Source organism: Melospiza melodia, chromosome 10 (assembly GCF_035770615.1).
Source record: "Melospiza melodia melodia isolate bMelMel2 chromosome 10, bMelMel2.pri, whole genome shotgun sequence".
NCBI classification, from domain to species: domain Eukaryota; kingdom Metazoa; phylum Chordata; class Aves; order Passeriformes; family Passerellidae; genus Melospiza; species Melospiza melodia.
This window is the reverse complement of record NC_086203.1, coordinates 17,474,890-17,499,179: the sequence shown is the minus strand read 5'-3', so window position 1 is coordinate 17,499,179 and position 24,290 is coordinate 17,474,890. Positions and strand designations below refer to the sequence as shown.

The 24,290-nt window shown below is 39.7% G+C and overlaps 1 protein-coding gene and 1 long non-coding RNA gene across 5 annotated transcripts in view; one reads left to right on the top strand and one right to left on the bottom strand.

Moving 5' to 3' along the window:
• Positions 1 to 14,024, top strand: part of DCP1A (decapping mRNA 1A) — a 31,735-nt gene extending 17,711 nt beyond the window's left edge. Inside the window, exons 6-10 of one of the 2 annotated variants that reach the window (XM_063164640.1) lie at positions 1,698 to 1,817; positions 5,058 to 5,813; positions 6,474 to 6,539; positions 8,518 to 8,736; positions 10,105 to 14,024. In XM_063164640.1, coding sequence (XP_063020710.1) covers positions 1,698 to 1,817; positions 5,058 to 5,813; positions 6,474 to 6,539; positions 8,518 to 8,736; positions 10,105 to 10,185 — 1,242 coding nt within the window. In that variant the 3' untranslated portion in view covers positions 10,186 to 14,024. The remainder of the gene's footprint in view (positions 1 to 1,697; positions 1,818 to 5,057; positions 5,814 to 6,473; positions 6,540 to 8,517; positions 8,737 to 10,104) is intronic. The other variant, XM_063164641.1, reaches the window with a different exon arrangement.
• LOC134422516 (uncharacterized) lies at positions 1,811 to 24,147 on the bottom strand. Of its 3 annotated transcripts, XR_010028822.1 has the most exons (6): positions 24,084 to 24,147; positions 22,761 to 22,912; positions 12,124 to 12,281; positions 4,201 to 4,301; positions 2,289 to 2,463; positions 1,811 to 2,209 (listed from the first exon to the last, which is right to left on the bottom strand). It is a non-coding gene; the product is annotated as an uncharacterized LOC134422516 (long non-coding RNA). The 3 variants fall into 3 exon arrangements; XR_010028820.1 differs by having other exon boundaries at positions 1,811 to 2,463; XR_010028821.1 differs by having other exon boundaries at positions 1,811 to 2,463; positions 22,761 to 22,909; positions 24,084 to 24,133.
• Positions 24,148 to 24,290: the final 143 nt, after the last annotated feature.

The following is a 24,290-nucleotide window of genomic DNA, read 5'->3' as shown; positions in this document are numbered from 1 at the left end:
GGGAAACTGGAATAATTACTTCATTTCCTTTTTGTGTACATGAACCATAAATGAACCTGTCCACGGTGATCCCATCAGAGCCTGCTGTGACTGTAGTGCTGTACAGTTGTCAGAAAAGCAGAACTGAACAATGTTGGTCACATTTCAAGCAAACTTCTTTGGAGAATGTTCTGTTGACCACCTCAGCTTTAGAAACAACCCCTGGCACGTTAATTTTGGAGCTCTTGTAGCCAAAGTGTGCCAGTGTAAATGTGATGAAGTAACCAGCTTGTTTGGAAGGCACCTTCTTGAGAGACTTTTCCTGACTTAATTTTTTTTTTAAATAATTTTATGGCACTTGGTAATTATGCATGAATTTGTATTTAGGAGCAGAAAGTACTTATCTGCTGGTACATTCCAGATGGATCATACAGTAATCCTTGTGTGCAGCCCACATGAGATTGGCAGAGTGTCAGCATGAGAAGGGGGCAGAGGGAGTGAAAAAGAGATTTATGAAGGTCTGAGTGCTTTAATCTAGGATTCCAAATCAGCTTAATCCTTCAAGTACACACTACATCAAGCCCATATGTGAAAATGAATGAACTCTGAGATTTTTTTTTTTTAATGAAGTGAATGGATGCTTTTTATAGTGTGGTTTTGTGTTTGTATTTCAGTTTGAGCAGGGAAACATACTGCAGCTTATCCTCTAGTGAAAACAAGAGTCTGCCTTTCCTGATTTTATAACTAAAAGGCCTCCAGCCTTTCAGGCACAAGGAGTTTTGACCTTCAAGTTAGTGGCTAAAAGTCAGAAAGATGCAAAGTCTGCTTCTCTCCTCTGTCCTTAACTCACAATATGTAGGCTTGGTTTTGTATTTATTGCTTTCAGTTAGAATTTGAAAACAAAAGAATAAAGCTCAGATTGCTTTTTAATCCGTTGCTAGAAAGTTTAACCCATATTTTACTGCTCTGGGTAAGATACCAGAGCAATCACCATGTGTTGTACCAATGGTTGAACTCTATGAGATGCATCTGGTGTAGTTTACCCATGAAAGCTGGATTATTCTACAGTCTGGGTTTTTCTGGTGATTTTAACAGTAACAGAATATCTGTGTTTGTTTATTTTTATGCTTATTAAAGATGAAAGTCAAATCTGTCTGAAACATACTGTGTCATAATGCAGCTCTCTTGCCTGGTTTTGTCTTGTTCACAGAAAACCAAATTAACACCTGAAAAAAGATGTACCTGGTTGGTTAAATCTGGTGGAAGTAAATCAGTGACAAGCTGTTTTTCCATCCACTTAGAGTGCTTTCTGGCAGGATTGTTTTTTCCTAAGCAGTTCTAGTTTGGGTTGTTGATTGAAGGAAGTGTAGCAGACTTCTGTTAGCAGCCAATGCAGATACAGGATTTGAAAAGCCCACCTTTTCTTTATTGTATCATTTTTGGTTTTGGTGAAAAAGTATAAAATCAGTTGTATTTTCTTGTTGCTTTTCTTATAATAATAAAGAGTAAAAGTTTTATGACTGCATACCAGATTCTGGATGGCTTGGTATGATTTTTATTTCCTAGAATAAATAATAATATTTGTGAATTCCACAGTGTCTTACAAAAACCAGTGCTTTGTACCTCATCTGTATTTCAGTCCCAAGTGCCAGGGACTGCATAGTGGGTAAATGTAGACTGAAATTCATGTATTTATATTATTTTTTTTTCCTCCTCAGAATCAGATTAGTGACCTAAGTATTATATCAAGTTCTGGAATGCAACAGAATTCAAATCCTCCAAAGCCAGAAAGTACAGAGCCTTCAGAACAGAAGCCTTCATTACCAGTGCAAGAGCAGGTATGTTTGATCCAACCCTAAATGAGGGGTTTTTTTTCATTTAATACTTTGTTTTGATACCAAAATTGATTTTTTTCTTAAGATGCCTTCAGTGTTTGCCCAGTGTATTATCACTAAACAGATGAGTTTGAAGACTCTTAGGATCCTAAATTCTGTCTTATGAAAAATGCTATGTCCCCACTAGTGTGAATATTCAGGTTTAAATGGGCCCACTTGGTTTCTGGAAGAAGTGAGTCTGTGGTGATGTGTGTGGGATGACTTGGAGTGACAGGAGGCAAGAACAGATGACCATGCCTGGTGGTCAGGTCTCTCCCTCAGGACCTCAAGCCCTGGTGTTCTGTCTCAGGCATTTACTGAAGGTTTGTCTGTGCTTCAGAGCCACAGCTGTGTACCTGTACAAGGAAGCTGGGGCTTGATACAAGACTTTGTAGAGATAAATTCAGAGAAACAAGTGAGTGAACTGTGCAGTACCTGGATTGCCTGTGACAGGGAGGTGCCATGGGCCTGCTTGCAGTGCCACCCAGTGGGCACGGGACCGGCACTGCTGCTGCTCCTGGAAGTGCCCCATGGAAGACTCCTCTCCCTGCCAGGCTTCTCTGGGGGGCTTCTGATGCAATAAATCACCGTGCCTGAGAAGTGACATCTCCTAGGAAAACGTGGGAAATCTGCATTTAGTACTTGTAAATAATACACACAGTTTGGAGGGGTAGTTGTAGTTCCTGGTTTGGGTCAGAGCTGGGGCAGCAGGAATCTGATTTAGGGTAGGGTAGTAACAGTTAATGAACTAAAATGAGGGGTGGGAGTTTGCTGGGATTATTTCTATCCCAGCCCTTCCAGCCCCTGAGCAGCACCTCTGGTTTTGACCCCTGGCAGCCAGCTCTGTTTGCTGCGTGCCATGTCTGGAGACCTGGCACCAGGGCTGCCTGAGGCTTTGCTCTCAAAGCTCATATTTTCTTTGGGTCATTCCATGTAGACTGTCCAAAATCAGCTGAAATGCTCCACCTGGCAGTGCATGGAATTGCAGAACAGGAATCAATTAACGAGTAAAGGAAAAACTGGAAATATAAGATTCTAACAAATTTCTCTGACGTAATTAAAGGGAAAGTTGATTTATAGAACATGTAGAATGTCATATTTTTAATTCTGTTGAGCTATTTAAAATAATAGCTGCAGAGATATTGGAAAAATTAATTGGGTGCCATAAATGATAGTTCTATAAAGCCAGTTAGCTGGGTTCAAATATATCTGAGGTGTGTTGGTTCTGAGTCACATTTTGAGTAACATGGACAACTGAGAGACTACTGGAAAAACATTCCATTTCAACTATAAAAATATACAGTTTTCATCTAATTAAAGCAGATGGCCAGTGAAATCAAAAAATAGTGTGCATATGATAAGTACAGTGAGATTGCTAAATTCCCTCCAAAATGTCACACTTGCATGTTGATTAACTTCATCTCATGCTAAAGATACCACACATTTGGGAATCAAAATAAATGTCTCCTGTATGATGTTGTGTAGTTAAGTGTTATATATGTTGGCAATTCAAAATTAAATTTAGTTGTATCATGAAATGCTTCTGTGCTAGCAGACTGCAAAACTGAACCAGACCACTGGTACTGAACCATGAATAAGCAGAGCTGGGACTGCAAAGCTTAATTTATCTGAAATCATTTCTGGAGAAACCCTCTGAGCAGCAGCAGCACTCTATTCCTATGAAATAAAGTGATCTTGTGGCCTTTATGCAGCCCCTTGTGGTAAAGGTCTTCATAAACACACTGAGTTGATGAAATGCTCAAAGTACACCTCAGCCAGACAGGGTAAAAGAGGTGTTTTATACTCCATGCTGGAAAGTAACTTGATGTTTGAGACTATCCAGTCTGAATTGGATCAGGGCATGGTAGAGATTTCAGTTTATTACTTGACTATTGCAATGTATTAATAAAGGAAGGCTGGTCAATTAATCATACTGAACAGCTGAGTTTGAAATGATCTGGAACAGTGATTTTTCTCTTAATGGGATCTTTATGCTTGAAGGACAGGTCTCCAGATCAGTAGGATCAGTGGAAAAAAGTAAGAACAACTTTCTAGGAAAAGATTGCTAACATAATTAACAAATTTTATAAACTATAGCATGTCCCAGCCCCAAAATGAAAGGGTGCCAGGCTTTTAACTAGCTAAAATTGAATAACAAGGACAGTAGAGATGAGTAACCTGGGAAAAAGACAGTGTGACTTCAGGCTCAAGGGGCTCTTGTTGGGCTATTTGTGGCACCTGTGCTGCTGTGCTGTCCTGTTCTCTGTGCTGGGGAAATCAGAGCCAGCAGAGCAATGTCATGGTGCAGTGGTTGTCATAGTGAAGTAGCATCTTTGTTTAGACATACCATCAGAATACACTGGAATTATGCTTCAGGCCATTCAGTCTTCTGAACAGAATGTTGTATTTCAGTCCAGCTGTTTTACATAACTTCTGGTCCTGTGCAACCTCAAAAAAAAAAAAGGAAAATTTTGAGATCACTGGTGTTAATAGCTGTTTCTTTTCTCTTTAATGAAACACATTTTGAAATATTTTCAGCAAAATATGATATTGTTAAAACCATATTTTTCTAACAGTGTCAGTGGTGTAGGCCAGATGTATTTTTTTGGGGGAAAGACTAAAGGACTGTTAGATGCAACTGTGTACATTTAACATACTTTTCAAGGAGATACATATTTAAGTTTATAGAAATTCTCTTACCTATTGTAACATCTACTGCACTAGGGCTAGGAAAACTGTCTGACATGTATTGCTAGTTCAGTTTTGCAGCTTCTGGTTTTTATGTTCCTTTCCCATCTTTTCGACCATTTCACTATTTCCAATTCTGTAAGTTCTGTGAGGATTTTTTCAACATGCATGATTTTCCCTCCACTTCCCTAAAGTGCCCTGTGTAGTTAGGGCTGATGGATGATGGCAGGTGCCATGTTCCTGACAGAATCCATTGCTATCCCCCTTCCTGACTACTGCTGCAGAGACTGTCCTGAGATGGCCCTAAGGAAAAGCCATACATAGCCAGGATGTTCCTCATAAATTAAATTAATTTTAAAATTCCTATGAATGGGGCACTCTTGATATCCAAACTGTGTTTTATATGCATTTGACCTAGTTGTCTCTCCTAACTTCCTTGAATTTGTAATAGACTGTGTGAGCTGCACAGTGTTGTGTCTAGTTCTAAACTGAAATCTTCTTCTCCCTTCTTTTTAGCCATTTCAGTCAAGGCAGAAGCATCTGACTTTGGAGGAACTGTTTGGAACCTCTGTCCAAAAGGAACAGCCTGCAGCTCCATATCCCAATCCAGAGAGAATGGAGAAGCTGCAGACAGATGCATCTGCCAGAGAGCAGCACAGTTTGCTTTTGCCTTTTTCCTTTGACCAGTCACCAGTAATGCAACAATCCCTGGGGAAATGTGAAAGTCCAAGCATTAAAGCCAGTGCCAGCCAGCAGGACTGTTTGACACCTATGATAATACCTCCAGCTTCAGTTTCCCAGCCTGAGCTGAAAAACGTTCCAAGCTATTCAGTTCGTTTAAGCCCTGTTCTTAATTCAGCCTCGACAATGGAAGCTGCCCCTGCTCAGATGCTTCCTGGCCTCAAACAAAGCAACAGCATAATGCAAGTTATGCAGCAAGCTGCCAAGCCCATATCCCCACTGGTGAATCAGCCGCCATCTGACGTGAACCACGCTCCACAGAATCTCATGGCTGGCCAAAGCCAGCTCATAGCACCCTTGACTACAGCAAACACAGGGACTGTCTCCAATGCATCTCACACAAGTGTTGATCTTCTCCAGAAACTCAGGTTGACCCCACAGCATGACCAAACACAGCAGCAGTCCCTCGCTAAGAGTCCCTTAACACCAAACATCTCTGCCTCGGTTGGCCAACTTGCAACACCAGAAAGCTTCAAAGAATCTCACAGTAAGCCATCAGCCTTGAACAGCAAGATAATCTCTCCCCTTCAGGTATTCTGTGGGCTTTGATATCCATGAAGCTTTGGACTACATGTATTTTTCCCCTGAAAACTGTGCTGTTATATATTAGCTGTTTGAAGATAATGAAGGATTTCCACTGTGTGGTATTGATTGAATGGCTAAGTTAGAAATGCAGTTCCATTAGTTTTGTATCATTAGCATCTGCTCTCTAGTGGAGGAGGTTTTTCAAACTGCTGCTGGTAGTGGGTGAATAAGTCCTAAAGATTTCACCTTGTGTCAGAAAAGTACTGCTAAGTGCTGGGGATCTGAGAAGGGATGGAAGGTTGCAGGCTGAGCACTGTAATGGGAGATGATGTGTGGAAGTCTACAATACAATTAACAATTTCATTTTTCTGATTATTTTGCTTTGAGTGTTTTGTACTCCTTCAATTTTGACCCACTTCTTCTGTGGACTACATTGAGATATGGCTTTATAGGTTTGCCATAATATTGAAAGCATAAAACATAAGTTCAGATTTTTTCTCTTTTTTTAGCTTCCCCTTGATTATATCAGTTTTACAAAATTGATTGAATTATATCTAAAATCTTGAAATTTTCATTTTTGTGGCTTCCTTAAAAACAGAGAATGACCTCTAGAAATTGAGCTGTGAATGGTAACCTGTAAATTTTGCTTTTTTTTTCCTAACTCAGACTGTACAGCAAAACAAGGAATCAGAAGTATTTCCACAGCCGAAAACATTGTCTAAAGCCAGTCAAGTAAGTGGATAAGTACCTGTGCTAATCAGTCTCAGGGGTTTTCTTAGGGGGAAAAACCCACTGCCCATATTGAAGGAGCTGTTATGAAACAGCACTGGAGGAAGGGGGAGTTGCTGTCAGTGCACTGCTCTTGCACAGTCACTCTTACTGTTGGTTCTAATGCAGAAATGAAAACACATTTTTTGGAGTTGCAGCCCTGCACTGAGCTTGCACCATTTGAACTGGGTTTTTTATGTTGTAAGCAGGGAGTACTTAATGCCATAATATTGTAGGAGGGTATTTTAGCATTGGCCCAACCTTAAGCACCCCAGAGGCTTAAAATGCTATCCTGGCCTTTGTGTGTCTCAGTTTTCTTGAGATACCTTGTATCTTATAAACTGATACAAAGCAGAAAAAGTTGAAGATGGAGGAAAAAAACCCCAATCATTGCTACTGCAAAACTTGCGATAGCAAATTTTAGCCAGCTAAAAGCAGGTTTAAGCTTCTTAGAACTGCCTTGGATAACAGTTTAAAATAGTGTCAAGTTTAAGTTTCAGGTTATAGTTACAAAATAACTTGATAATAGTCAAGTGTTCAAGAACTGGTTTTCATTACCTTTTTGTTATGTATTCATTTTAGGACACCATCTGTATTTTATTTCTGCTTTTCCCTTATGCACCCAATCCTTTTTCAGATATCTTGTCTCATTCTTGTCAAACTTGTTCTCCATGAAAGCAATTTTAGTAGCATGCCCAGATCTGATTGTGAAGGCAAAAAAATGGTCCTACTTGAAGTAAAATGCTGTTTTACCCACTGGGATGCTATAAAATCAGCTCTACAGTCTGATCATGACCCAGTTAGTAAATAATTACCCAATTGAAAGCATTTTATATGGATTTGGGAATTTTAAGAAACATGTGCATGTTGTGTAGCAAACTGTCATTTTAAGCACATTGTCTTCAGCTGACATCCCACACTGTGAGTCTTCACAGTTTTGACTACAAGAAAATCAATTTTCTAGTTCTGCTGTTGTTGATGTTATTTTATACACATTAACTTTAGATGGCTTTGGAGGGCTTTTTCCTCTGAAGATTGTTGGTTATCCAAGGTGAGCTCTTTCTGCTGACATGTCAAACATCTTTATAAATCACATTTAGTGTTGCTTTTCTTTGGAGTGAGATTGGCTTATTTATTTTCTTTTTTTTTTCACCACGTTGATCATCCTGGAAGCCTAAGCAAGACACAGATTATCAGCCTGAGTAACAATTGCAGTTATCAGGAGATGTCAGAGTTGCTCAAAGAGGGCATTTATTTGTGCCCAGTTGATGCAAATGTAATAGTCCTCTAAATGTGCAATTTATGTTTAAAAGAAAAAGTGGTGTAGGCAGTATGGGCATTTGTGTAGTGTAATGGAGACAGACCTGTGGAACAATGAGGTGGGAAGATGGTCTTTAAAATATTTCCATCCTACACCCCCCCCAAGGGAAAACAGAATGAGAATATTTCTGTGTACTCCAATGGTTTAACTATAATTCAGCAGTTTCTTTAAATATGTTTGAGATGCACTTCAAATTTGAAGTATCTGTGGGAGACCATAGAAGTGGGGGTGCAGGAAGCAGGACTGATCTTTCTGAAAACTCCAGAGGAAAATAATTTGCACAGCTCCTTAGATTACTGAGGTGAAAAGCTCAACTTTTGTTGTATCTGTTCAGTTCTAAAAATTCTGGAAGGTAGCAACCACATGAGTAGAAAGGAGTCTGCATACAAGATTGTTCAAGGCTGCTACCTTCTTCAGCTTTGAAAATGAGAAGTACTATTGGTACTAATATTAATCTTCATAGGTAGATATTTCTTGATTAAGAGCAGCTGTTCTGCAATATCTGACTGAGTACATGTGGCTGCAATTTATTTCATTTTCTTTATGCTTATCTCTCCAGCCTTTACAGCATCATTCATTCTTGCTGAGCACAGTAGTTATTAGTCTTCTGTTCTTTTACAGGTTGCACCTGCACAGTTTGTTACAGCCACGACCACAGTAACACCTTCAGTGCTCTTGTCTCCAAGTGTGTTTCAGCAATCAGCTACAAAAGCTACTGAAGTGGAGAATAAACCCAGTTCTTCTTCGCCTTTAACACTTGGAACAACAGAAATTCAGACTACACCTCCTACTGTTCTCAGTAGGTCTCAGCTTCAAGAAGCACTGATACATCTAATAAAGGTAGTGTCTATAGAGAGCTCAGAGTTTCTGAGGGATGGGGTTGCAAGCACAGAAGGCAGCACTGACAGATTCTGTACCCCTGGAACTCCTTTTGCCCTGAAAGATTACAAAAGATGTTCTTTTCTTTTGGAAGGGGCAGGTTACTCCACACTGTACACAGAGTTTGGCACAGCTTGCTCCTTTTGGTCGATGTGTCCTTTCACATCCATATGAATTTGTAGAGAAATGAAGAGTGACTTGCAGTAGTAGAAGCTGGTATGGGGTGGGAGTTGATTTTGCTGTCTTTTTAAGTGTTCCACTTCCTCAAGGAAAGATTTCCTGTTTTCAGTTCCCTAGAACCTTTCCTTATCTTTACTTTTAGTGTGTTTCTTTGAAATGGAAATTGCAAAGTTTTAGCTCTGCTATTTTTAGGGACTAAAAAGTTCTGTTGAATTCAATCTGTGATGTTGGGAGCAGCAGTGCATTGAGATGATTTTGACCTCTAATGTCATGATGAAGTTGCCATGAATGACAAACTGTTCTTTCTTAGCTCAGGATTCTCTTGCTCACTCCATGCTGGTGTTAGTACAGCTTATACCCAAAATGCAAAAATAACAAAAATGACAAACAGCATCTTCCCAGTGACCACGTTGTTAGGACCAAAAAGGTCATTACCAGATCCTATCATTAGGTTGCTTGATTTACCTGTTCCATTTTACATAACCTTTTCTTCTGCTGGTATGTATGGGTTTTCTAATTAAGGGCTTAAACTAATCTTGGAACTGAGCTCACCTGCTAATATTCTGAGTGGTGATTTTAGAGAGCTGACAGGGATATTTGTCTCCAGTCTTTACTGAGACTGAAGAAGACTGAATGAAGACCAAAACTGATGATATACCAGTTTTGTAACTTGTCATTTGAAGGAATTAGACTCGAGAAATATCTGTAAATATTGTCCATAGATGAAACCAATTCACTTCCCAGTCATGCTTTGACTTGGGAATTCTTGTAGAGCACGCTGCAGTCCCATTCAGGCTGCTCTGCCCGACAAACAGCATCACACCTGACACTCAGGCAGACTTGATTTGGGAGCCTGTACCCAGAATGGGATTCTCTGTGCCTGAGTGGATGGTTTGGGCTCTGGAGGGAAGCACAATGTGGCCAGGCTGACACAGTGACCCTGTCTGTGTTTCTGGGCATCCAGAGTGCCTGGTGGTGCCTTCAGCTGCTGCCCAGCTTCATGGTTCACAGCCTGTGTGTGTTCCAAAAGCACCTTCTGTGCAGGTACACAGCTCCTTCAAACCTTATCACAACTAAAATGACTTCAAATTCAACTTTTTTTGGCATCTTTTCACTAATGTTTCTAATGTGTTTCTATTTTTCCTGCAGAATGATTCCCATTTTCTCAGCACTATCCATGAAGTCTACTTGCAAGTCCTCACCAAGAGTACAGACAACATTAAGCTATAATTGAAGCTGAATCTACTTAAAATATGTTCATTTTAGAAACAATTATGCCTCATCTATAAAACTAATATTTTTGTAAAAGAATATTTAGTTTTCAATGTCTTGAATTTGAACCTGTTAGGAACTATTATTCCTTAAATACTTATGAAAGTAATGTTCTCAGAATGATCTAGGTTTTCACTGTGATCATCACCAGCAAACCTTTTTTTTATTGGGGAGGGGACTTAAGTTGCATTTGGGCTCTCATTAGCATTAAGTGAATGTGCAGATGTTTGCTCTGGCTCTCATTCCTGGCTGTATTCATTGTTCAAGGATTACAGACTCAGAACTATTTCAACCAGCAAATGCACAGTATAATACACTACAGCACACCAGAACCAAATTCAGTTGTGGGAACCTCGTTCCAGTTTGTAGGACTGAGGAAAATGAGAGCAAAATGCCTTGTGATGAAACTGGAAGGTGTGGGGAGGGAAAGGGTCTGGAAGCCAGGCCATTGGAGCTAAATCTTTAACAAAAGGTCTAAAAATGTGATTGGCTCAATACATTGGCAGTCTCTAGCTAATGCATGTAAATTCATCCTTTCAATATTTCATTAATCCTGTTTGTTTCTGTGTTACTGACATAAAACACCCAAGTGGGTAAGGCCATTTTCTCTAAAGAGGCAAAATTTGAAATATGCAAAATCCTCAGTGATTGTACTTTTTTTTAAACAACTAAGGAGTTGCATGTTGAAGTTCTCATTTTAAATTTATAGTTAGGCGACCACCACTGGAAGACTCTCTTCCTATTCATGAGTGTTTGATAAAATTTAAACATTTTGTTTCCTTTTAGCTTAAGGATGGACCACACCATAGTTGGCTTTCACTCCTCAGTTGTGTTGGAACTGCAGTGTTAAAAACTATGCAGATGGGAAACAAATGCATGCTTTTCTTCTGTTGCCCTCTCCCCAAATAATTAGTGTAAACTTCATAGTCTGAAGTTAATCTAATTAAAATGTTACTGCTTTGTATATGTGATTTAGTAAGTCACTATTCACTAAGAATTGAACTGGGTACTTTTCCCAAATCAGAAAAATTTTAATTATACCTTCTTATGCTGCTGTGTTGGTTTACCCATGGGTTATATTTATTTCTTAAAGGCATGCAAAGGTAATTAATCTGAGTTCAGGTCCCAACATTTTCCAGCAATAGTAGTTTAGTTTTTCAGTAGAAAAGTGTTGGGTTATTGAGTAAAAAGATAATCTGTAGTCAGTTGTGATGCACTGCTTCATTCTTTTCCCTCAAGCACTATTGAAATATGAAGAAAAATATTGTTTGGCTCCTTACAACATATATGTAAGTATAGATCTCCTAAGGATTAGTTAATGTTGACATAGTCAAGGTGCATGGCCATTTCATTGGAAACTAGTAATTGAGCTTTAATTGTGACTTGTTCACAAATCAGGATGTTTTAGATACAACAAATATTTACAAACATTCAAATATTTTTATCTATTTGAACTATTTTAGGTTTTTTTCTTAGCTTTTTAGTGGAAAATATATTTTGTTTAGCACTACCTGCCTTCTGAAAAGCTCTTCTCAGCCTTTGAGTTCAGTGTTTCCAATTAATATAGTATATTGTTGGAAAAATGCTCAAGATTCAGGGAAAGATGCTTATGTGCATTCATCGAGAAATACATTGGATTTAATGGTAGCATCTAAATTCAGCAATACAAACTCAGACTTCTTAAGGAAGATAGGAACTTCCATAAATTCTGGAGTTTGAATACTGTGTATGCACATAAACAGTGAGATTCAAGTTAGATTGAAGGTCTAAACTGATTTTATGTTGGGCTTTTTTAGGAAAAGTTTCACTGAAAGGGAAACTTTTCCTAAAAAAAACAGGGAGCAGTTCCTCTGAACAAAAATGAACAGTCTAAGCCAAATAGAGGGTTGCTCTTACCTAGATTTAGCAAAGATGGAGTCTGTAGCTTCTCACTTCTCATGGACAGCTTCTGGTTTCTTCAATGCAAGATTTGATAAAGGTTTGGAAGAACAGAAATGTTGGAAGCTGATAGCACACATTGGTACTGTTTGCTAAATCCAGTCATATCCAAAGATCTGTACAAGTGATAGGAAGGAGTTGGATTTTGAGTTCTTCAGCCATATACAAAAGTAATAATACTTTCAATATCCTTAACTTGGGAGGGTTCCTGTGCAGCTGGAAACAAGAAGTTGGCAGATCCTTACTTCACTTTGGTTTTGTAGTGTCCTTGTAGCAGCAGGTTGATGGTTTATTTCCCTGCCCAAACTTTCCAAAGGAACTGGCAGAGAACCAGGGTTGGAATTGTAGTGTCCACAGCAAACTTTCCACCTTGAACTTCACAGCATGTGTTTGTTCCAACCTCTGCATGGGGCCAGCAGACACAGGAACCCCCCAGTGCAGAGGTGTGACAAGTGCCAGGGAGTGGCTCTGACAGATAAACTCCTTTAATTAAAAGCTCATTGTAAAACACAAGCTCAGTTACAGTGTAAAAGCTGATTTTCTTTATGTGATTGCTATCTTTAAAAACTTTTTTCCCTAATTGTTTTAAAATTTTTGTGTAAGTTTCAAATGACCAGCTTGTTGAAGTGCTTGATTTGTGTTTTCTGCATGTAGGGATAACCAGTGTGTAGCAAAAAATGATTGTGACCATTCTAAAGTTGCTGGTTTTTTTTTAATTGCTGGCTTAATGGGGATTTTATCTATTCTTTCTGGGAATCAAAATATTATTAGTTCAGACTGCACACCTCAAATTATTACCTAAGCATGTTTTTCGTGGCTCATATTAAGTTACTTCAGGTTTGAGTTTGGATTTTTAATTTTTCCCTAATCAAAGACAGTTTTAAAACCTACAACTGCTGAATTGTTCAGGAAAATCAAAATTCTCAGTTTTGTAGTTAGACTGTATCTGTTGTTATTTAACAATGCAAAGTTTATATGAAAGGTGCCTAACAGTTATTAACTTTAGGAGAATATCTTTCCAAATTAAACAAGACTTGCAGAATGACTGATAAAAATAATTCAAGTAATTCATCCTGATTTAATATAAAATGTGTAATTCTGTGTATAAGTACTCAATATTTAAACACTTGCTGCTGGATGTATCATTTTTGCTTGCATTTCTAATTGCTTCATTTTGGTTTATTTCTGAAATCCATTATGCCATGTGTAGTCACTGATAGAATTTCTGCAATGTTTTGGAAAGCAAACTTTAATTTGGGACTTCTTGGTTTTTAAAAGTATTTTAAGCAAATCAGCCACCTTTTTGCCAGGTATTTGGGTTGCTTGTACAGCATATCTTAACAAGAGGAATGTGTGCAATATGTATCACCTCATGTTTGTCTGGCAATGTTACTAAAATGTTAAGATGCAATATCTTCCTTTCACTTCAAGTTGGAAAATTTGCAGTATCTCTGATTTGGTGGTGTATTTATTTTTATCTATTCAGTGTATGGGCATATGGTTAGTTAGGTTCTTTTATGTGCATTATGTGCTTTTAGTAATTTCTGAGTTTTATCACTTCTGCATATGCACCAGTTGTAGCCATTTGCATGTTCTTTCAATATGAAGACCATGGGGAAGGGGGGGCTTCAAGGAAAAATTTCTGGAAACCTGAATAATTGTAAGTCAAAAAATGTAGATACTGCATCATTAACGTTTTTGGTATGGTGTGGGTTTTATAGCACCTGTGTATGTTTGCAGTTATTAAGTTATTGCATAAATGTTTAAGAATGAGCATTTTTTTCATCCAAAATTTTGTATGTTTGCAAATATATTTTTGTAATAAAACTTCAAAACAAATGTTTCAGCACCTCCTAAAATCTTGTGATGTTTCTTTTTATTTCTAGAACTCTATTAGCCTACTGGAAGGTTCAGTTTTTATTTAGGATTAATATTTTCCAGAGAAAAAACTCAAATTCCTTTACTTCATTCAGGGGGTAGAGCCAAATTGTATTTGTCCACAAAGAAAATGCAACCTGACTGCTTGAAGGGCAGTGGGGAACAGCTTCTACAAGGCCCTCTGCAGCTGTCAGCAGCCTTGTGTTCTGAATTTGATAAACAGATATCTTTCCTCTCACATTAAGAATGCAGCTGCACTTTCGCTGGTTTGTAAGTACAGCTCTGTGTTTGGTGCCTTTCTGTAGCACTTTTTTATGATATCCCCTTTCACCATCTAGACATGGCATTTGATTCTCAGTCCAGTGTTGGTCTTTGATCCAAGACATTGGAAATTGCAGTTGTCCTCCTACCATATCTTATCAGTATCATGCAACTGGTTGATCCAAGTTTCACAAAGTAAAACAGGGAAGAAAAACATAGAAGTTCATCTTGAAATTAAATAAAACCTTAGGCCTAAATCTTAGCTAGATGCTAATTCCCATTCTAACTCCCCACAGGAGCTGGTGCTTGCAGGGCAGGTCAAATGCCAGGGAGGCCAGTGAAGAATGGCATTTGTTGCCCTGATGGTTCATTTTGCACTGATTCCTGTACTATGTCCAGAAGCAGATTCTTCTAATAGAAGACTGCCATACAAAACAGGTACAGAAGTCATGGATTTACTGCAATATAAGTGGGAAAAAAAGTGGAAAACTGCTTAGAATCAAACTTTAAATTCTGGAATCTAGATCTAAATTCCATATTAGGTGTGTTACCTGTCTGGTTCAATATCAAGAATATTTTTTCATTCTGAGTGCCATTAATCTATTTGTCTTCTCTGGTGCAGGCGTTCCTCTTCACTGATACTCACAGGAAATGCTGTCCTTTGCTTTGGGAATGAGGGAATACTTCTGAATGTCTCTGTATAGCTCCAGCTAAGCCAGGCACTGTACACTTGATCCTGGTGCTCTACAGTCATGTTTTTTTTTCAAGTGTATGACAGAATGAAGCCAATCCCTACTACAGTGGTGATATGTCTTGGATAGGATCAGGGAATAGGCATTAGGCTTCCTAAAGTTCATTGTCTAAAATCCAAATTTCATTTACAGGCTTGCAGAATGAAATAACAAGTTGTAGCTCATGTTCATGGGCCAAATTAATTGAAGGTGGTGGACTCAGGTTTGGTAAGGGTTCAGCTACACTTCCTTCTCACTACAGAAGGTAATACCAACAGTAAGAAACCTGTCATTCCTACAGTTGGGGTGTTTTTTTTGTTTGTTTGTTTGTTAATAGGATGCCTTCAAGTTACTAAATAGTCTTTATTATGACTGAGGTAAATTTCAGTTTAATTTTCTAACCAAAACATTAGAAAGTATAAGGCATGTTATTGAAAGATATTTCCAGTGCCCAGTAGTGGAATTTTTTCACTTATCTTCACACAACTTCAGGTGTGAATCAGCTTTATTCTATCTTCTAGATTTTGATTGGGGGATTTATTTTTTGATCTGACCTACTAATTTAGGAGAATTAAACTCCTGTGATAGACCTGTAACTTAAAATACAGCCATGTAAAACTCATCGTTGTCAGTTATGCAACAATTTTTTCATAAGACATTCCTTATCAGGCTCAAAAAGCATTGAGAAAAGAGGGCAGTGAAGAGAGATTTTTATCAGTTGCTGCATTTTTTCAAAGAGTACTGGCAATAAAAAGAGGGAAAGACAATTGAATAGAAGATTGCTGAGAAGAAAACAAGGGAAGGAATAGCAAAAGCATCCATGTAAATATGAAAGGGGATATTGTGGAGAGAGAAGTATGGCCTGTGAAGGTATTTCCTGAAGCACAGAGGAATTTAAGTTACAGTTTTGCTTCTGTACTGCTGCTTGTCTTCAGGTGTTCTCCAAGCTCCAATGCAGATTGCCTGTGAGAATGCAGAGTATTTCAGGGTGTGTTCAGAAAATGACTGGGTAGGCATGATTTCCTTGCTCCAATTCTTCAGGTCTGCTGTGGAGTTTTTAACCTCTGGTAATGAGGCAGCACAGTGGAGCTGACTGATCACAGCAGTACCTAATTTTTTGCTTTGTGGCCTCCCATTACAGTTTAAAATCTGTTACACAGAACAAGGCTGCTCATACCTTGTTGCCTTATGTCTTTTATTTTAAACAGATCTTTAAAAATATTTTGACCAGAATCCATTCTTTAAAATTCAAACAGTTCATTTTTACAAAATCAACCTTGGGAAATAAAACCACAAAATAATTAGATTTTTATGCTGGCTGAAATGAAAGTACTTGCCCTTAGGCCTTTCTTGGAAACACGCAGGGATGTGATGTAAATGCACAAGTTTTACTTCTTTTCTCCTCATAAATAAGTTATGAAGCTTTTAAGAGCATCTACTGAGCAAAGATCACCCAGCCTGGCTCCTGTAAACAAAACTCTATGTTGGTCTTAATTTAGACAGCATATGACTTGCACATCCTGCTCGTACTTGTTGTGGTTTGGAAGAGGGATCAGAGAGGCTTAGCAGGTTATCCCGCGTTCTCATGGAGGTCTGAGATGTGTGGGAGATGCTGAGTGCCTTCTCTGGTTTTGTTCTAAGCATCAAACAGATTCACTTCTGTCCTCTGGGGACACAGCTCTCCCATGTGACAGCACTGCTGCACAGGAAGCTTCTGTCATCTTACACTCCCCACTGGAGTTGAGTACAGGAGTGCAGCTGAAGCCTGCAGGGGCTGGATGTGTACAGAGGCTGTTGTGGTTTACAGCAAGCCCTGCTCCTGATGGGATCTTCAGGATGGGAGGCACAGGGTGCCCATTATAAAGAGAGAGCTCTGCTTTTCAATGGTTTAGTAGGAAAATCCTGCCACAACAGAAGCTTTTACAGAAGGCCCAAAGGTTTGGTTAGAAACATTTGCAGTACTTTTAATAAGGGTTTGAAAAGAAATTAATATTCTTCAGATATGAGGACAGCTGTCTGAGGGAAACTGCTAACATAACAGACATATGTGAAAGTAATGTAGACTCACAGTCTGTAGTGCCTGAGCCTGTGATGTAGCTTTATCTGTAACATCATTTTAGATAAAAAAGCCTGATCTTATTACTGCTCCTAAATCTGTTTTCATGCAGTACATATAATTTCTTACAATTACTGGTGATGTGCTGCACAGACATCAGAGGGTTTTTTTTCTTTTTCCTTAAATTCATTAGCAGCTAAATAATGTTATTACTGGAGATGAGCTGAACAATCTGTTCCATGTCTAACTGAAGTCACTGTTTTTGCATGTGGAAGGATGTGCTGGTGGCACATAATGAGAGAATGCTCTGGCATCAATCCACTTCATCAATTCTTGAATGATTTTCTTCTCAAAGGGCTTCTAATGCAGCTGTTCTTTCAAAGGAATAGTCAAACCCTGTTGTGCTGCAGGGGTCAGGCTGAAGAGGATTTTTTCACTTTCTCTCCTATGCATTACAGCACAAATAAATCCTGCTTTATTTGGTCATTACAGCTCTCTTACACCTTCTTTCTAATGTGCACACCCTGTGAAAGCATTGCTGTTTGTTTGTGCAAGTTATCACCAATAACTTTATCCTTTCAATTTTGTCACATTCAGTTAATTGAGTACAGATATTCAATTAAACAAAGACTAAAGAAATTAATTACTTCTGAGCTTGTTTGAAGAGTGTCATAGAACTTGAGTCAAGAACCAAATAGAAAAGCAAGCATGGTGAAGTAACTGTGGAACATCTCTATTCAGTAGGCCCTTCAAGTACAGATGCAGGCAAAGGCCTCAAACTCCTACTACATGAGTACTTCATATTAACATAATTTGAAGAAATTGCAGCAAGTAAAAAGTCAGATTATAAATTTAAACAGCTTTGTAAATAATATCTTTAACTGGTCATACTAAACCAATCCATATACACCAAAACACTGCAATATTAGCATTGCAAATTTTGATTTAAATACTGTAATTTTCTTGCACTGCTAGTGGAAATACTTCCCTTAATATCATCAAAAACAGCCCAAACCTTATCACTGTGAGTTCCTTTTAACTGTGTGAGACAAAAAATGCTTTGGTTTTTCTCTGGCAGGCTAAAAGTTAGATAGACATTTAAAAGTCTCACTGTGTAAGAGTTGTCTTATTTGGCTTAATCTAAACATTTTTCATGTGTAATAAAACTGTCATAATATTTTGGAAACTTTGCAGGTTTTGGGTTGGGTTTGGTTTTTTTAGTAAATAACATTTTTATTTAGAGGCAATGTAAAAAGAACTATGGTTTAAAATTGTTTTCATTCAACATTTGCCTGCGTGTAACTCAAAAATGGTCTGTTCTTTTATGAAGATTTACATACACATTTTTGGTTTTGCAGACAATTTTGTCAGCTGAGGAGAAAGTTTTAGTTGAACTATGAATCTATTGTGTTTGTATGTATCTTGTCCTTGTATCTTGTTGTTACATACTTCAGATGTGGATGATTTCCCTTCTGGATGTTTCTGCATCAGGCGCTGCACAAGAACTCTGCATTTTCCAGGTTGCTGGTTATAGCTGTTTGTAGTCTCTGTAGCACAAACTGCTGTTCTATGGCAACTAAAGGATGTTGAGAGTGTTTTTCATGCTCCAATGGGAACTGCAGAGCTGATCATTATTTCACAGCTTGCTGAATATTCTTTTCACAGGGTGTTTACTTGAGTGTTCACTTGTGCTTATCTAAAACCACTTGCTATCACTGATGAAGGAATAGAATTTATTTTGAGTCAGATGTGACAGTAAGGACTGAGTCTCTGGAAAATTTGCAGCACCAGATTTGGTCTGACAATGTACTGCATTCCCATCCATCAGGCTACAACGATTGGAATTCCACTTCTTTTTTTTAAGCCACTCTGCAAATGACATTAAACCCTGTGCACTACATGGAGGTGCTCAGGACTAGGAAGGTGACAGTCCAGGACAGCAGTGACTGTCAATTCCATTTCAGTTTGGAACCCATACAGTGCTCAAACTGCAATGCACAGCCTGTTGGTCTCCTCCCACATCTCCAAGCATTTTCTTTACTCACTACTGTTTGGATTCTGTAGTGATGAGGTCTTACTAGACTTGGATTTGGCAATCTTTTGAGAACAGTTTTTAAGGCAAAATTGGGCACATAGCCCCGTGGTAGCAACTGCAACTGGCCTGAATTCTAGCAGTGCTGAGTGCCTGCAGCTCCTGCTCTGGTAAACAGGGTTGCATGTACTTATGTCAGCAATGCATTTTTGCAGTATCTCAGCAAATGTCAGTCATTGCTGAGCTTTCATGCTTCTGCTGCGCATAATACCCTGATGCTGAAATGTGGATGAAGGGATGGAAAAATCCAGTTATCCTGTGTATGTATTTAATAAGCTGTCTAGTCTAGTAGTTAATTCTGAAGCTAACAAGATGTGATTGTATGTTCTGAAGCAAGGCTGCTTGTCCATACATTTGCATCCTTGGTTTAATCACATGGTACGTGGTTCCAGAGGCAAGGCTGAGGAATGTGGAAGAAACGTTGCCTGTTGTATGCAATGTATACCATGACTGCAGCTATTGCTTTACAGTCCATCACACTTGGCCAGAGGTGCAGAAATAACATGCCTCTCCAGTAGATCAAAGAGGAGGCACTGACACAAGGTGGAATTTCATCCTGTGAATGCTTGAGCTGCTGTTTTAACAGCACAATACCACAATAAGCACTCGGTGATGCAGCACAAGGATTCAGGGAACTGAGGGGGAGTCGTGGGCAGTCATCTCCTAATGACATTGTCTAAGCTAAGTCTATCTTAAAGTCATTTTACCATTCAGATCACAATGGAGGAAACAAAAGAAGTTGTGAGCTGTAGTAATACTGGACTGATTCAGATCATCCCCCTTATTTTCTTACAGGAGGGGAACAAGACAGCACCATATGTCCAGGCAGAGAAGGCGCTTGCTAAGATTGCTGTTGCCAGTACACTTGGGACAGTTTGTGAGGGAGCCATACAGGGCAATTCAAGAACACATCATCACTGTGATCACAGAGACTCAACCACAGGCCTTACCCTTCAGGCAAAGAATGGAATCAGCCTGGGCCAACAAGGCAAAAGCAAGGCTATGATCTGTTGTCATCTTATTGCAAAACTCCCATACCTTCTCAGTGATTTCTCATGGACATCCCCTCACAGCACTGACTCCTTCTTCTTCACAGCACAGCCAAGAAATCCAACTCTCTCCTCACCCAGCTCACTCCAACTCTTCTGTAGCACTCATCTTCTTATTGGACACAGCTGTGGCCTGTTAAGGGCAGGGCGGTTCCCAATCTTTGGTGATTTGTACAGCTGCAACTCCTCAGGTGTGACACTACCTTCTGCACTATCTTTTCTTACATTCTATCCCTCCACAATGATCTGGCCAGTTTATATTTTAAAAAATTTTGAGAGAAAACAAAGGGCATTGACAAAGGAGTGGGGAGTCCCTGAACTCCACATTTCACTTGACTTTGCCACTATCAATGATATATGCAGAGAAGAACAGTAACAGCCTGGCAATGTTCACCTCTTAATCACACTGTATGGACAGAAAATAGGGAATAAATTAATTTTGAAATTTGTTTTCTGCAGCTGAAAGTGGGTACACAGCCATGTTTTCTTAATGTACCTTTGGTCAACACAAAATACTGTGGAGTTTGGCATCATAAACATGATTTCACTTACACTTGGCCTCATTTGAAGAATTTACTTTATGCACCTCTTCTAAACCACAGATTAGAGAAAACCAAATTATCCTGCCTAACATCACTCAGCTGACATGGATAACTCTGTGTCAGTGAGATGATGGTCAAGCCAAATGTCAACATCTGTCTAAAGAACAGTGTTTCAAGAGCAGGGGTGATAGAAAAAGTGTCATTCCCTTCCTTGCAGCCAGTATTTTAACAACTGCTCTCCAATCTGTGAGCATGGTACAGAGCTCAAGCTAATAAATTAATAAATGCTGCTGTGCTGCTAAAATGGTTCTGTGCCTTTGACTACACCAGCAGGCAGGAGGTTCCAGTGGAGCAGGTCTATGGAGCACATGACAAAGAGCTGAGGACTCCCCATCTGCACTCTAAGGGAGTTTGAATTCTGCTCCAGACTGGCTCTTGTCTGTCCTGTTGAACTGAATACTCATTAACAGCTGGGATGCATTAGCTGCTTTCTCAGACTGAATCTTCTGTTTCATCTTTATTTGAAAGGAATCCAGTTCATGAGCTGTGGGAGTGCTCAGCAGAGAAAGCCAGAGCACAGTGAGCAAGGAACAATCAGGAAATTTGATCTGAAATGGTGGCTCAATGGTGGCTGCCTGACTCTTACCCTCTGACCATATGGCTGCAGACAGAATCAAGTGTGCTGCTGCCTTGAGAAGGCTGACAGGTCGTGGAAAAGATTCAAGAATAGACAGAGGAGGAGAGGAAAAGTTGTGCAACATGCTCAGAGAAGTTGTCACCCTCACTCTACAATGTTAATTTGATTTTAGGTAATTAATTTGATTTGAGGCAATGGCACAACCAGATCCCAAGCAAGGTATTTACTGGAGTGTAAGGTTCAATTAAGGATCTTGTACTTAGGTTTGAATTCACTGTTACCTCACCAACAGTTAGGGTAGATTTTATAGTTTAAAATTTGCAAAAGAAGAGGAAAAAAAAATCAGCATTTCTCATAGATGTAATTCTAAAAATCTCTTTAAAAAATCAGCATTTCTCACTTGTAACTCTTGAGATCTTTCATACTCCCCTACTGATAATATTCCTTTGGACATCAGAGCTCCAGGAGGACAAAAGAAGTCGCTGTCCTGTACCAAAGTGGATTTTAACAGGAATGTTGTGGGGAAACTGCTGTTAAGAATGGCTGTTGATTGTTCCCACAGTGTCTGGCAGTCCTGTGTCTGTTTCCTCAGCTAGGATCTCTTTGGTATATTTCCTACACAAGTAGCTACTTTCTAACTATCACGTGTTACTTAATTTCCAAGCTGCTGTTTAAACATAGTGGGTTACAAGGTGTCTTTCTGTACCCTGAGAGGAAACCTGCACAATGAAAGTGCATTAACACCCTCATTTCTTGGCCGTCTGCTCTGCCACTGAAAGCTCTTGGCATTATAGCCCATATCTTCAGAGCTCCTAAATTTAAACCAAGGCTTGTGTGATTCTCATCAGGCTCTACCCTATCCCAATTTTATTGTCCATATAATTTCAAAGTGTATTACTGAAATGAAAAAATTTTGGTAACTGGTTTTGCAGAAAGAAAAAAAAAAAACCAAACAACAAAACAAAAACAAAAATAAAACAAAAAACCACCAAACCAAAACCACCAAACCAAAAAACCCCACCACAGCTAGTAGGCCTACCCTACCCAATTATTTGAAGGTCAAATATAGACTGGGGCAGAGCAAATGGCAGTTGCAGCAGTTAACCTTTGTATAGTGTTCTCCAGAACAACCTCTGCACTTTGCTACTGTCAGGTCTGGTTGTTTGGCTCTCTTTTATCCTTCCTGGCCTATTTCCAGTCTAGTTTTTCTTCTGAAGATTTTTATTAAAAGGATCTTCAAGAAGACAACTGATAAAACAATTTAAGAAAACAGTTAAGCTAAGGGAGTGGTGTCTGCTTTTATTTCTTCTAATAAATTGCTTAGCTTATGGAAAAAAGTTTTATCATACCTTGCTGAGAGTTTCACATGCTACTCCTTACTGGCAGTTTGCCAAGTGAGCATGGCTGAATGTTCTGTGAATTGAGGTCGTTTCCTTTGTTTCTGAAACCCAAAGTCTGCAGAGCCTGGAAGGTGAGGGGTTTTTAATGGGTCCAGTGTCTTCTGGAAGTAGATGATGATAGCATTAGGTCACTAAAAGTAACTAGGATGTTTTTAAATCAATACAATACAGTTTCTAGAACAAACTACCAGTAGACAGAACACTAAAATACAGGAGTGCAGGGCAGGAATATCAGGCTGAATGAACAAGATTTGAGGTATCTTAGAACGACAGAGACATCAAGGTTGGAAGATACTTTCAAGATTGTCAATTTCAACCTGCAACCTAGCACTATGACTTTTTTGTCATGGTTGTCTGATTAACCTTTTGTTTGTTTGTTTGTTTCTAGGTTGTGACTTCTAATGCCACTTGAGCTTTCTAGAACAAACATGAAGTATTTTACTTGCCTATTTAAGTCTAGTATTAATGCCGTAGTGTTCAGAATTGCTAGGGAAAATGTATTGGCTGATTGATGGCTGGTGAAGTCAGTATTTTATGCAAGAGTCTCTGTGTTCATCACATTTTTTAACATATGTTATGGAAATATGAATTATATCCTGACAGGAAGCCACATGGGGCAAGTCTGCTACTGTTTCTCCTGTGTGGAAGAACCAGGTTACTGTTATGCCGTGGGATACTGTAACATTCTTTTAGACACAAGAACAGACTGGGGTGGCGACCAACAGCTTTAAGGAGCAGGGGTTGAATCAAATGTGCCGAGAGAGGTGATCCTGCCCCTGAACTCGGCCCTGGTGAGGCACACCTGGAGTTCTCTATCCAGTTCTGGGCTCCTCAGTACAAGACAGACAAGGCACCACTGGAGAGGAACAGTGGAGGCCACAAACATGAAGGATCTGGAGTGTCTCTTATGAGGAGAGACCGTGGGAGCTGGGCCTGTTCATTCTGGGAAAGACTGAGGGGACCTCCTTAATGCATATAAACATCTAAAGACAGGTGCCAAAAGGATGGTGCCAGACTCCTTTCTGTGCTGCCCAGCAACAGGACAGGAGCAATGGCAAAACTAAACCATACGAAATTCCACCTCAACTGAGAGAACTTCTTTACGTTGAAGGGGGAAGAGCACTGGAGCAGCTGCCCAGGGAAGGATTGGAGTGCTCCTCCCTGCAGACATTCCAAACCCACCCGGACCCGTTCCTGTGTCACCTGCCCTGGGTGACCCTGCCCTGGCAGGGGCTGCACTGGGGGATCTCCAGAGCTCCCTTCCAGCCTCACCATTGCTGTGATTCCCTGAGCGATGGCGGGCGGAGAGCGCGGCTCCCTCGCCCTCAGCGCCGCCTCAGCGCGCGCCGCGGAAATGGCGCCCGCGGGAGGAGCCGGGGCCGCCGCGGGGCCCGCGCAGGGCGCTGAGCGCAGAGCGGGCCCGGCGCGCCCCGCCCGCGGGCGGCGGGATGGAGGGAGGGAGGATGGAGGCGGCCGCTC